The sequence below is a fragment of the Athene noctua genome, chromosome Z (genome assembly GCF_965140245.1).
Source record: "Athene noctua chromosome Z, bAthNoc1.hap1.1, whole genome shotgun sequence".
In the NCBI taxonomy this organism is placed as follows: domain Eukaryota; kingdom Metazoa; phylum Chordata; class Aves; order Strigiformes; family Strigidae; genus Athene; species Athene noctua.
The window spans coordinates 73,969,935-73,982,084 of record NC_134077.1 but is presented as its reverse complement, the minus strand read 5'-3'; the positions used below and the strand labels follow the sequence as shown (position 1 = coordinate 73,982,084).

The window sequence follows — 12,150 nt, the reverse complement described above, 5'->3', positions numbered from 1 at the left end:
CAGGAATTTAAACCAGAAAGTTGTTAAATGTTGTTAAACCTAGAGAATGATTTCTTTAAACACAAGAAAAGCATACTCAAGTATACTTGAGAGTACCTGAGAAGATGACATAGTGACAAAATGTTGCCAGAGGATGGATTGGCCTTTGTGAGAATGATGCAGCAGGGAAAAAACCACAGAGTATAAGGGAATAGAGGGACAGATTTGTTAGCAGAACAAACTTGCTATTAGAAAAACAGGATCAGAACTATGAAACATGCAAAACTACCAAGATATGAAATGTGCTGTGAAAAAGGAAAAATTTATTTGCGTGTAATTTATACATGCTGATACATAATTTTTTTGTATCTCCAGAACAGACTACGACACACAGTGGTAGAAAAGGAAAATTACGGTACCTATTCAATTACAGGCAAAGAGGAAGAAACCCAGTGACATCCAGAGAGTGTACATATTTTAGGAATAATAGGGAATAAGCAGTCTTTCAGGATGAAAGAATACATCACAGCCACTTTTCATGTTCTGGGAATTCCACAAGGTCTTTATCTATACTTGAACAGGACTACAGTGCATATTCTAGAACTGTATGAATGTCTCAAATTAGTTTTAAAAGCTTGCAAATGTTTGCTTTCCCGTAACACAATGCAGTTACCACAAGAAGGCATAAAATGCAGTTACGCAAAAGTATACTCTTCATGTGCAGAAAGAATTTGAGATCTTTTCAGGTAACATCAAAATACAAAAAGAGATAACAAATTAGTTATAGGTATTTTGATGTTACGTGATTATGTTTTGCTTCTACCTAAAATAATTCTGAGCAGCACTGATCCATCTCATGTCATGAGGAGTTTCCATTTCATAAGCATCACAGTGAGGATTACCTCAATCAATCTAGAAATAGTTTTAGCCAGTTTCTCTGCAAAGCAATCATAACTTTACTGGATACAGTGGAAGTATGCCAAGGCTGGGTTCGACCTCTTGAATTACAGGAAAGTTGCCAAGCATCCGTTTTTAAGGGGTGTCACTCTGCATCCAAGTAAGACACTAAACGAGGAAGAAAATATTTAAAGAGTATTAACATTTCCTTAAGTAGCAGTGGGGAAAAACTTACTGCCTCTGTATGCTTCAATAAAGGGGAAACAGAGGAGAAATGAATTAGCTTTCAATGAAACCAAAGCTGGGAAAAATCTAAGATATTTTGAAGGAAAGCAATGAAAACTACTGAAGGTGGAAAAAGTGGAATTCTTTAGTTTAAGAAATCAAGATTTGCTTCTAGGAACCAAAACAAAGTTGTAGTTTGATCTACTCCCACTAGATCACATGCCATCCTTTCTCAAGTAGGAAGAAGTCCAATTTACAAAATGTGAAAATGGAAAAATGGGTGCAAGCTGACAATTTTAATAGAAGAGACAAATGGGACTTCTTTCAGAACAGGGATATTTTTTATTGTCAAGGTCAAGAACTTAAACGCTGGACAGGAACGCAGGATATACAATAATTCTGTATATTATGATTGTCCATATGCTTCAAATCCCACCACAATTTTGAGATTAATAAAACTAATCACTGGATAGCTTCTACAATTTCAAATCAATTAGATTTTTCATTGCCAGAAGTATTTTTAGTTGATATGCTGTCATGAAAGCCAGTCCACCCTACTATGCGATACAATCTTTTGGTGACAATTGTTAGGTGCTGCTTTATCTGCCCTGTAAAAATGTACAGATTAGAAAAGACGCAGATGTTGCTACAGTTATCTTGATCAAGGATATCCAGCTGTTTATCAAGACAAACAAAAAAAAGAGCACCCTTTTATTGATTTATTCAAGTCCAGTTTAAAAACTATGACATTCCCCGAAACTGTAAGTCTCTTTGACATTTATTTCCCTTTGTAGATCTATGGAGCCAGGTGGGTACACCCCGTGTCTGAGAACTGTCTGTAATTGAAAGAGGACACTGTATGCCCACTCATGGAGGGCAGTATTACTTGGTAATACTCAAATAAATGTTAACTACCTTCTGCAAAGACCCAGTCACACAAGTTAAGACTGCATAGCAGACTGTTTACACACACATGCAGCAATGTAGATTCACAAAATTTAGATTAGAGAGACTAAGACTAGAGAGACCAAGGAGATAATCATCTAGTAACTTTAGTTTTATCTGAAGTATACCTTCTATTCTTTAAGGATATCAAGAGACCACTTTCCCTAATAATTCTGATTGTAACCATTTCTCACTCAATTTCCTCCTAATTTCTATCTTATTTTGTTGGCTTCAACTCCCAGCCATTAACTGTTATTTCATTAATCTCAATTTCTGAGAGATAAAAAAGTTTCTTAGACTAATACTTTTCTTTGGCATGTTCAGCACACTGTTGACAAGACCGTTTTCAGTCCTCCATTGACAGGTTAGAGCAAAACCAGCTCATCAGCTGTATGCACCAAAAGTGCCTGTTACAGTGAGGTCCTAACAGATCCAGGACCAAGCAAGTAACATCCTGTAATGGCTGCAACATGTTGCCCTGCGGGACTTCCTAAACTGTGAAGGTAAATGCCTTCTCCTGGGGCGCCGTGCTCAGCACACCCCAGTGCCATGACTGCACTAACCCTATTTGAAACCCAAAAGGGCTGGCAGACAGGAATATTCCTACATATCCTCTCTTAGCAGCTTTTGGAAAATCCACTGGACACATCTGTGGCACCTTGCTGGGAAATGTGGAGTAATCCACATACAGCTGTCTCCGCATGTTTTATTTCCTCCTTCCAGCCACAGGCACAGTATCGCCTCTTCCCAACCCATTTGTTGGGAACTGCAGAAAAGGAAAAGTGCAATGGTTCTGTGGAGGCTATGCAGACACTGTCTGAGGGACCAGGAGACAGCTTCTCAGAGACCAAAACAGACCACTGTCAAAGGCAGACTGGAACTGTGTCTCAGTGCCCTACAGGAGGAAGACCTACTAAGGATGCAGATAGTCACTCTTCCAAAGAAAACACGACTCAGCTTCTTTTTACCACTTTATAGACATCAGCTGATCCTTAATTTGCATTAATCAGAACTCCCACTAAGAAAAAATGAAAAACCTGGGTGTACAGTGGGAGGTCATTGAAGGCACCTGGACAAGGACCTCTCTTACAAGTTTAACAAGTATACAGCACAATAGGTATAAAACTTGGCCCAGTTCCTTTATAAAGTAGAAAGATTTCCTCTTTGAAAAGAACAGAAACCTGAACTAGAGAGATACACCTGATAAGAGAGGGACAACAAGGGATATCAGTGGCTATCTGATTTCAGACTGACGAAAATATTGAGACACCTTCCAGATAGATGAGACTGCAGGCTTTCAAATGAAGATGTGCCAAGTTCTCAAATTCTCCAAGTGTTCTTATGGTGTCTTATTTACTTAATCCACTAACACACCTGGCATTAAGTGGCTGTTAAAATTGGAATGTCAACTTTATAAATATGAAGCCATCAGGATTGCTGTGTGAAAGATAAGGGCTCAAAAATCAGAAGGGATAGAACTGCCAGAGTGAGGTATATTAATGCATTTCCAGTACTGAAGAACAGAGGTGGTGCTACCATCACTGTTCTAAACTGGAAACAGCTTTCCTGATATCTTGCCTTTAAATTAAGGCAAAAGTTGAAAACTTTCTTTTAAAGAAAAAGATGATTGCTAACAAAAATTTGAAATAACCTTAATCAGAGCAACCTTCTTCTAACAAACTGCCTTTATAAGCAATAGAATAACATGGCTACACTGGTGGGTTTTCTTTCAAATTAAAATATATTTCAGAACGGACAAATTGCAGTTGTAGAAAACTGTACAAAGAAACTATCAATGCTTCTAACAATTTTAGAAAGTAAAAAAAGTAAATAAAGATGTGGAAAAGTATACAAAGAGAAAATATACTGGCTTATGAAAACATCTGCATATACAAACCTATCCCCAAGATAAAATATAAAAATATATATTGAAATTATGCAGATATGCTCTGGAAAGTCTGCCTATTAAAACAGTTTGCCTAGCCTTATAAAGGATACTAATAATTTATACTTTGAATGAGAATTAATTTTGCAGTACTTACTCTCTGAATGCCAAGTTCACAAACAGCTGCTGCCTAGACAAAAAGTCCTGTTACTTGCTGATGAAGAATAAAATTAAATCCATGGATTCCTAATAAAATGACCCAGAAAAGGTATGCAGAGCTTATTGGCCTATAGCAGCACTAATGGAACACTAAAATGAGTTTCATCCTGTATCTCTATTTCTTTAACACCGTGTATAAATTTGTTGCATCACCTCTAAAGAGGGGAATAAACAAAAAACCCCAAACAAAACCAAACAGCAACACCACCATCCTCCCCCAACTATGGCTGTTTAAATAGAAAGTTATTTTGCATCTCTTGTTGGGTGAAATTCCAAATAATTTCTGACATACAGCAGAGCATTTGGAAATAAAACACAAAGTCTTATTAAACTAATTTTCAACTTGCCAAAATCATTCAATATGATTAAACATTCTGCCAAAACCCAGCCAGAAAGAACAGCTCAACTCTTTCTGGTATCATTAAGATGTAACCTATAAATAAAATCTGAAATGGTTAACAGCATTTCTGTGCAAACTTTTGACATGGTATTTAGAACTCCTTTCTCTGGTGGGCTTTGCAAGTTCACAAATACAGCATTTTCAAATAAAGTATTCATATTTAAGAGGCCAGGCTGTATACTGTCTAATAAAAGCAGAATGTTAGTATACGTTTTATAAACCTGATAACTTCATTACACTGATTTAAAATCAACAAAACCTACTACTAATGTACAACACCTAAGTAAGCAACAAAGCGATTAAGCAATCCCCATAGGTGTACTGTTCCGAGAGTAAATAAATAGTTTAAAATATGCATATTGATTTAAAAAATAGAAAATAGTATCCACAAAGTGAAGGCACAGCTAAGTTTGTACATTCCAATTCATAACTTTATCATAGTCCTGAATTCTTTGTTTTATGTGAGAAAGCTTATTCTTTAGGTATTCGCAACGCTCCTTCTTCTCCAGAAATGCAGGATCCTGCCAAAAATACAAAAACCTTTACATTAATATATTACACTTTCAGACTCTTCAAAGAATAGTCTATTATCAGTTATGTTCTTGATTAAGGACAATATATAAATATTCTCCAAAATCATACTCTCTTTCCCTGGCACTCTGTTTTCTTGGTCTTATTCCCTGCTTCCCCTTCCTTCATGAAAGGCTGGAAAAGGAGGTTCTGCTCTTATATGCTGTAGTTACTTAGTAAACAGAAATCTGCAAATATAAATGACATCCCACTACATAATTTAGATTTTATACGTGTCTTGCGGTATGTCTAATAAAACCCTTCCTCCAAAAAATGCAATGAAGTTTAACAAAAATGGACACAAAATTTGACTTCCATGGAGAAAAAAGGCACTTGTAACGTATTACGTTTTCAATGGAACACAGGTACTCATTTACTGCCCACATTTAAAAATACAAAGCGAAACCTCTTGTATTACACTGAAAGTTACTTTTTGAGTGTCTGTCCAAGTTGCATACCACAAAGAAAATACTGAACTTCTATTCAAGGGTAAGACTGTTTTCTGTTTTTAACTTATCTATTGGCTCTGTCAGTCAGTGTATATAAATGAACTGGATCCCCTCAAATAACCAGTCTTCTAAATACAGAATGCTAAAACATGAGACATACTCTCAGAAGATGAAAACGTTTAACTGTTGGGTCAGCTTGCCCCCCCCCCCCCCCCCGGCTAATGGAATCATTATTCCCAAAAAAGGTTGCTGGCATGAGTGGAGTGGGTTGTGTCCTAACTTTGCTGAAGTTTTATAAGACAAAATACAAAGACCTGTAGGAGCTACAGATACCCTGAGCCAGTGCACTGTATCTAGTGTCAGACATGCTGGCTATTTACACCCTGCTATTCATTAGATTCACTAGCAATGTAAAGCTGAAAACACTCACATTTTTCTTCTTCTTGTATTCTTGCAGAACTTTCGATATCCTTTCCTGTTCCTAATGAGAGAGACCACACATTTTTAAACGCCTTCAGTGTGCTCCATTTGTTCATGTAAATTGTACAAAATACTAATCAGAAGTAGAATTTTTATTTAATCAATCCATTCTAGTTGTAACATTTTAGTTGTAAATCTTGTAGTTGAAAAACAACGAAAGTACACTAATTGTAACTCACTCGAAAGCTACTAGCATGAAAAAAGCCCACAAAACCCGAAAAAAATCATCTATACAACTTAATTGCAACTTGGTACCTAGGCTGATGACCAAACAAGGAGTAACATATTCAGGGTAACTTTCTCTCCCACCAAGTCACCTCCAGCACTACAAGACACTGTGCCCTAGCTGAAGACAGTCAGAAACTGTCTAATACCACGCTTGTTTTCCACAAGCCCACTTCACAGGTACTTACATATATGTTTTCAGGATGGTGAGGCAGCTGTCTCAGCAATGCGTCCAGCTCATCAAACTTTTTTAATACAGCATGAACTTCCACAGACAGTTCTTTATACTCAGCAAACTGGTCATTGAATACTGCTTTGTACCGGTCTCGCATTTCATTTGTTTGAATTGCTGGGTATTTCCTTAAAAAAAATTTTCAAGGACTAGTCTTAGAGATAGGAATTCAACAAACACATGGACCCTTCATCTTGATAGTATATTTCTGTACTGTTTGCTAATCTCGTAACCTGATGAAATTTGCATATATACGAAGCACTGAAATCACAGAATGACCATGGTTGAGGTTGGAAGGGATGTCTGGAGGTCATCTGGTCTTGCCCAGGATTGCGTCCAGATGGTTTTTGAGTATCTCCAAGGGTGGAAACTCCTTAAGCTCTCTGGGCAACCTGTGTTAACCCTCACAGTGAAATAGATTTTCCTAATATCCAGATGAAACTTCTTGTGTTCGTTTGTACCCTAATCTACAGCAAGTAGTATAAAAAAGTATGATCTCATACTTCACCGTGGAAAGGCCTACCCTTTGAAAGGAAGCACGTTACATATTTAGCACTTAGAAAGTACAAAACCAGTAAAATTTCAGGGGCTAAAAAGACAAGTAATTTCCCAAGTATTTTATTTTTTTCTAAACTGTCTGTGTGGTGGTCTCCTATTCCTTTGGCAGTTTTTGCACCTGACAGATTATAACATTTTGCTTCATGACGAGGTTTGGATGGGGTTTTTTAGATTTAAGATCCTTTACTTATATAACTGGTTCTATGCCATTGATACCAGCCCCCATCCTCTCTATCTGTAACATTAACTTGATAAGAACTGTGAGTTCCCATAGCACATGCATGGCAGAGAAACCGTTGAGTGTGCGTATGAGAAATGCTGAGTGAAAAACATCATTCAAATATTCTCCATTAGGTTTGTTCATCAAAATCAAGTCACTTACGCTAAGTAGTCTGGCATCACAATAGGCTTAGGAATGTGGCCTGCAGGTATATGACCATTAAGTAGTTCCGGTTTTCTTTCCACTGATTTAAGCTGCCTGTAAGTGACCTCTTCTCTTGGTCTGTCATCACTTTCATACTGTTTTAAAAGAAAAAAAAAATAGTTCTTAATGGTTTTACTTCAAACGCAATATACATAAACCACAAAATACCCAACTCATTTGAAGACGGTGATACAAGTATTGAGCAGCAGTAGAAGCAAATCATAGCTATTTCTTACAATCCTTATTGCAATTAGGAAATTAGTAAAGAGTTACAGTAATGCTTCTCACACAGTATCTGTCTTCAGTTTGTCCTAACAGCAGTACCACTGACAGCTAAATACTTCTTGGGGCTTGGAAAGATTTGTCTTGTATGTCTTAAAAAAACAATTTAAGGAAGTTTCCTCAGATATCCATCTAATTTGTGAATGAACAGGAATCAGTCAGTTCTCCAGAGTTTCCTTTTCCACTTGCACAATTTATTTCCTGATCCGGAAATAAAAGCATGTGGAGTCTTGTTAGGACACATAAAAAAAGATCCTGATGCAGTACTGAAGCAACTGGGGAAATTCGCAGTATCTAACAGGAGACATTTAAGAGTGAAATAAAAAGACCATAAATTCTTTAGGAATCATCAACATCTGCTGTTAAGATTCTATACAGTCTTTACGCAACTGTACCTTTGTGCAGCAGAAGCACTAACACCGCTGATACTTCAAAACCAGCAAGGTGGTCTTTGGAGGGATGGAGGAGGGAGAAGTCTCAGAGACACAGGAACAAGCTCAACTCACAGAGCACATACCACTTGCTTCCACTGGCTTTCCTCCAAATTAAGCAGCCAGCCTGCAGGAAAGTCTCCAAAACCTACAGTGCATCTAGCCACATCTGCCAAACTCTGTGACAAATGCTACAGAACTTGTCACTTCATAAAAGAGGGTAAGAACGCACAGAGGCAGTCATCAGATTTGCTATTTACAGTAGATTTTATAACCTAGCCTAACTAATAGTTAACTTTTTAGCAAGCTTCTTCTGAATCTTCTAGCTAGGAGAATGTTGTTTGGACTACAATAAAGAATTAAACCTGATCTCTTCCAAGCCAAGTAAGAAAATAAAGAGATAAGTCAATCAAAACAGTCACAAGAAAATTAACCACCATTTTTCAATACCAGTAAACAGAAAAATAAACTCCTGTTTCCTACCTTCTTTTCTGGAAAAGAGGACTGTGTTTTCATCTGTCAAAAAAATGGAAAGAACTGTAAGTTTTGTTGTTTTCAGCAAAAATAGTATGCTAAGGGACACACTCTTAATCTAAAAATTTTCAAAATCACGCTGCACAGAGAATTACATTATAATTAGGTTTAAAGAAATTTAGCATAAGGAATATTTACAGATTAATTGATGTAAAGACTGTTTAAGAATGGTGGAACGAAAACAACTACCCAAAATGCAGAACAACAACACGATCTCCCAGAGCATAGCTGTAACGAACAGCTTGCAGGAAATACTCCATTCACCTCCCAGTCTCCTTCATTATTTCACATTCCAGTCCGTATTAACTCACTGACACTCTGCAGGCTAATTCATTGCCTTGAAAAGACAACAGTTCACTAACCAGTAGCTCAACAGCAGCTGTTTTGCACAGCACTCTCCAGAGCCTAAACTGTATTATACAAGTATTCCCTTTAGAAATGTTATGTGACTGGAATAAATGGACGTGGTTACTAATAGGGAAGAGCAATCAGACACTTTCCGTATAATTCCAGCAATCATTTCATTCTTGCTGGATATATTAAAAGTTAGATTAAAAAACTTTTGTCAAAGAGCTGCAACATACTTTTCAAATGGGGAGTCTCAGTTTTGTATCAGATGGTGGAATGGAAACCAGTGTTAAATGAGAATGCTGCAAATCAAAGTTGCATTTCCTCTGCTCTGTGACTGCAGTCTGAAGTCACTCTCCTACTAAAAATCACTTAAATGCTGACTGCTCCTTAAATTAGGTTTACGTAGGCTTCACATACGTTCATTTTTACGCTATATTAAGTTTTATTAATTTTTTTAAGATTTTTTGGTGGTCTTTTCGCATGAAGGAGGTTTTACACAAATGACTGAGCTCTCAAGCTAAGAGCAATTACAGTTTATCATTAACCAGCGGAGTATTGAACACTTCTAATAAGGTCAAGGCCATCAGCAATGCAAAATACCTGATGTGATACAGATATTGACTGAAATCTGAGACACAAAAATCTAGTCAACTCTGTGTTATTACTATTATTTTCTGGTAACTATTGTAAAGAAAGCTGAAAAATAAAAATAAAGTAGTAGCTTGGAGTTTTGCTTGCAAAGTAAAAATCAGTATTTCATGTTCTTACAGTCATTCACACTAGCACTTAATGTGCTGAAAGTCTAGCCTTCAAATAAATGCTAGGTGGCCTTAAGGTTAACTCTACCGAACGGATGAACAAACATATTGTTCACTTCTTCCTTTGTTTGGAAAATCACACCAGGAAGTAGTTCATCAGCTGATACAGGAAGAGCTGAGCATTAAAAACAGAACAGAACCAGATCCTTACCAAAGTGAATTAAAAAAAAAATCCAAAAATTTATATCAGGCATGTTAAAAATGCCTTTCACTTGGTGATATCAAAAACTGTTAAGACTGGTGGAAGTTCACCCTCCAAGACCTGCTGCTGATAAGACACCTGTCAGGACTGTGTCTACGGCATGAAAAGATCTTCCAAGTGCTCCCCATCACAGCATACCCAGTAGACACAGAATAGTAACTCGGGACTCACCTCCTGTTCCATTAGTTCCCTGTGCCTCCTGGCTCCTTCATGCCTCCATAGCTTTAGAGAAACCACAGCACTGATTAGATAGATGATTACGGTGACAAACAAGAAGATGATCGCTGCTGTCTGACCTCCCTCTACACGGCAAAAAGATGCATTTATCGGCGTCTTAAACAACTGGTAATAGCAGAGCCCACCTCGGTTGGTGTCGTTTACGTACACTATGGCAGCCGACATGTACAGAAAGAACAAGGCGACGTTAATGCCGAACTCGGTCAAAGGCCACCAGTTGGAATCGAGAAGGATAGTCCGGTAGTACATCGACATGCCCAGCACCAGCAGCACGATCGTGACTATCCACGCCATTCCCGCCACCACCAGGATGAAGGGCGTTTTGGGTCCGCTGTAGGAGTAGCCTCCATAGGCGCCGCCGGGCCCGTAGCCGTAGGGCTGCGAGTACCCGAACACGTTGTACCACTCGTTGTCCTTGTGCACGTAGGCCGTAACACAGGCGAAGACGGCGGCGCCCAGCAGCAGCTCCGCCACGCAGAGGATTCTGAGCAGGCCGGCCCAGGACTTCATGTAGGCGTAGCGCTGGTTGTAGGCCTCCACCCGCTCGCTGTACGCCCGGCCGCTGGCAGCGCGCCTCTCCAGCGAGCCGAAGGGGTCCGCGGGCAGCATGGCCTCGGCCTCCTTCCGCGAGTGGTAGCTCCCGCCCGATCCTCCGTAAGGATCCTTGTAGGAGCCGGGCACCGACCGGGGCTCCGGCTGCACAGGGCCCGGGGAGGGCGGCGGCGAGCACTCGACCCCGTCCGAGACGTACCTGATGTCGGAGGCCGCGCTGTCCCAGCTGGAGCCGTTGTTGCGCTTCCCTCTGAAAAAGTTCTTCCACGAGTCCGGGATGAACCGCCGGACCGGCTTGAGCTCGGCCGGCCCGCTCGGGCCGGGACTGCCCTCCCCGGGGCTGGCGTCAGGGCCGCAGGGGGGCTGCAGCGGCAGCGGGGGCGGCGGCAAGGGGGCGGCGGCGGCCCCCAGCTCCGCGTCCCGCGGGAGCTGGCAGCCGGGGCCGGGGCCGGCCCCGCGGGACAGCGGGGACCTGCTGGACCGCCCGCCCCCCGAGCTGGCGCTCCTCGACATGGCTGGCGCCCGGACCGGCGCCGCCCGGCCCCGCTCGGCCGCCTCTCGTGCCCCCGACAGAAGGAAACTGCTGCGGACGCCAAAGTGCGGCCGGCGCCGCGCCGGGTGGAGGAAAACGGACGATCCCGCCGCAGAGCGCCTGGCGAGACCCGGCCCGGGCGCACCCGCCGCGCCGCTCCGCGTCCTGCGCGCCGGCACCCCCACCTGCGCCGCGCCGCGCCGCCCCGCCCCGCCCCGCCCGGGCGGCCTCACCTGCGGCGGCCCAGGCGCCTCCGCCTCCCGCTCCGGCGGGAGCTTCCGGGCGGGCGGCCGTGGCGGCCAGCGGCGGGCCTTCCCGAGGCGGCACCGGCCGGCCTGCTGCGCGCCGCGGGGAGAGCTGCGCGCCGCGGGGAGAGCTGCGCGCCGCGGGGAGAGCTGCGCGCCGCGGGGAGAGCTGCGCGCCGCGGGGAGAGCTGCGCGCCGCGGGGAGAGCTGCGCGCCGCGGGGAGAGCTGCGCCTGGTGACTTGGGGGGGGGGGGCGCCCCGCTCACAGCGAAACCTGTTCGGACAAATGAAAACCGCTTTTTCGTGTCATACCTCAAACACGGGATTATTCTTTCCCCCTGCAAAACTGCAGTTTAAGGAGGAAACCGGCATGCTGCACTGTGAACTTGTACAGAACGCAGAGAACACGGGGACTTCTGCTTGACTGTTAGATTTTCCCACTGATAAATTGGGGAAATGGTTTTCAGAAAAGGAGTCC

General features: G+C 41.8%; 1 protein-coding gene across 2 annotated transcripts; it reads right to left on the bottom strand.

The window, feature by feature from the left end:
* Positions 1-292: 292 nt before the first annotated feature.
* MARVELD2 (MARVEL domain containing 2) lies at positions 293-11,517 on the bottom strand. 2 transcript variants are annotated; one of them, XR_012635565.1, is made up of 7 exons: positions 10,278-11,517; positions 8,685-8,717; positions 7,447-7,583; positions 6,463-6,634; positions 6,000-6,050; positions 4,089-5,071; positions 293-1,044 (listed from the first exon to the last, which is right to left on the bottom strand). XR_012635565.1 is itself a non-coding variant. In XM_074932397.1 (6 exons), the coding sequence occupies exons 1-6, from the start codon at positions 11,406-11,408 to the stop codon at positions 4,955-4,957; spliced, it is 1,641 nt and encodes a 546-aa protein (XP_074788498.1). In that variant the 5' UTR covers positions 11,409-11,517; the 3' UTR covers positions 293-4,954. The 2 variants fall into 2 exon arrangements, 1 of the variants encoding a protein (XP_074788498.1); XM_074932397.1 differs by having other exon boundaries at positions 293-5,071.
* Positions 11,518-12,150: the final 633 nt, after the last annotated feature.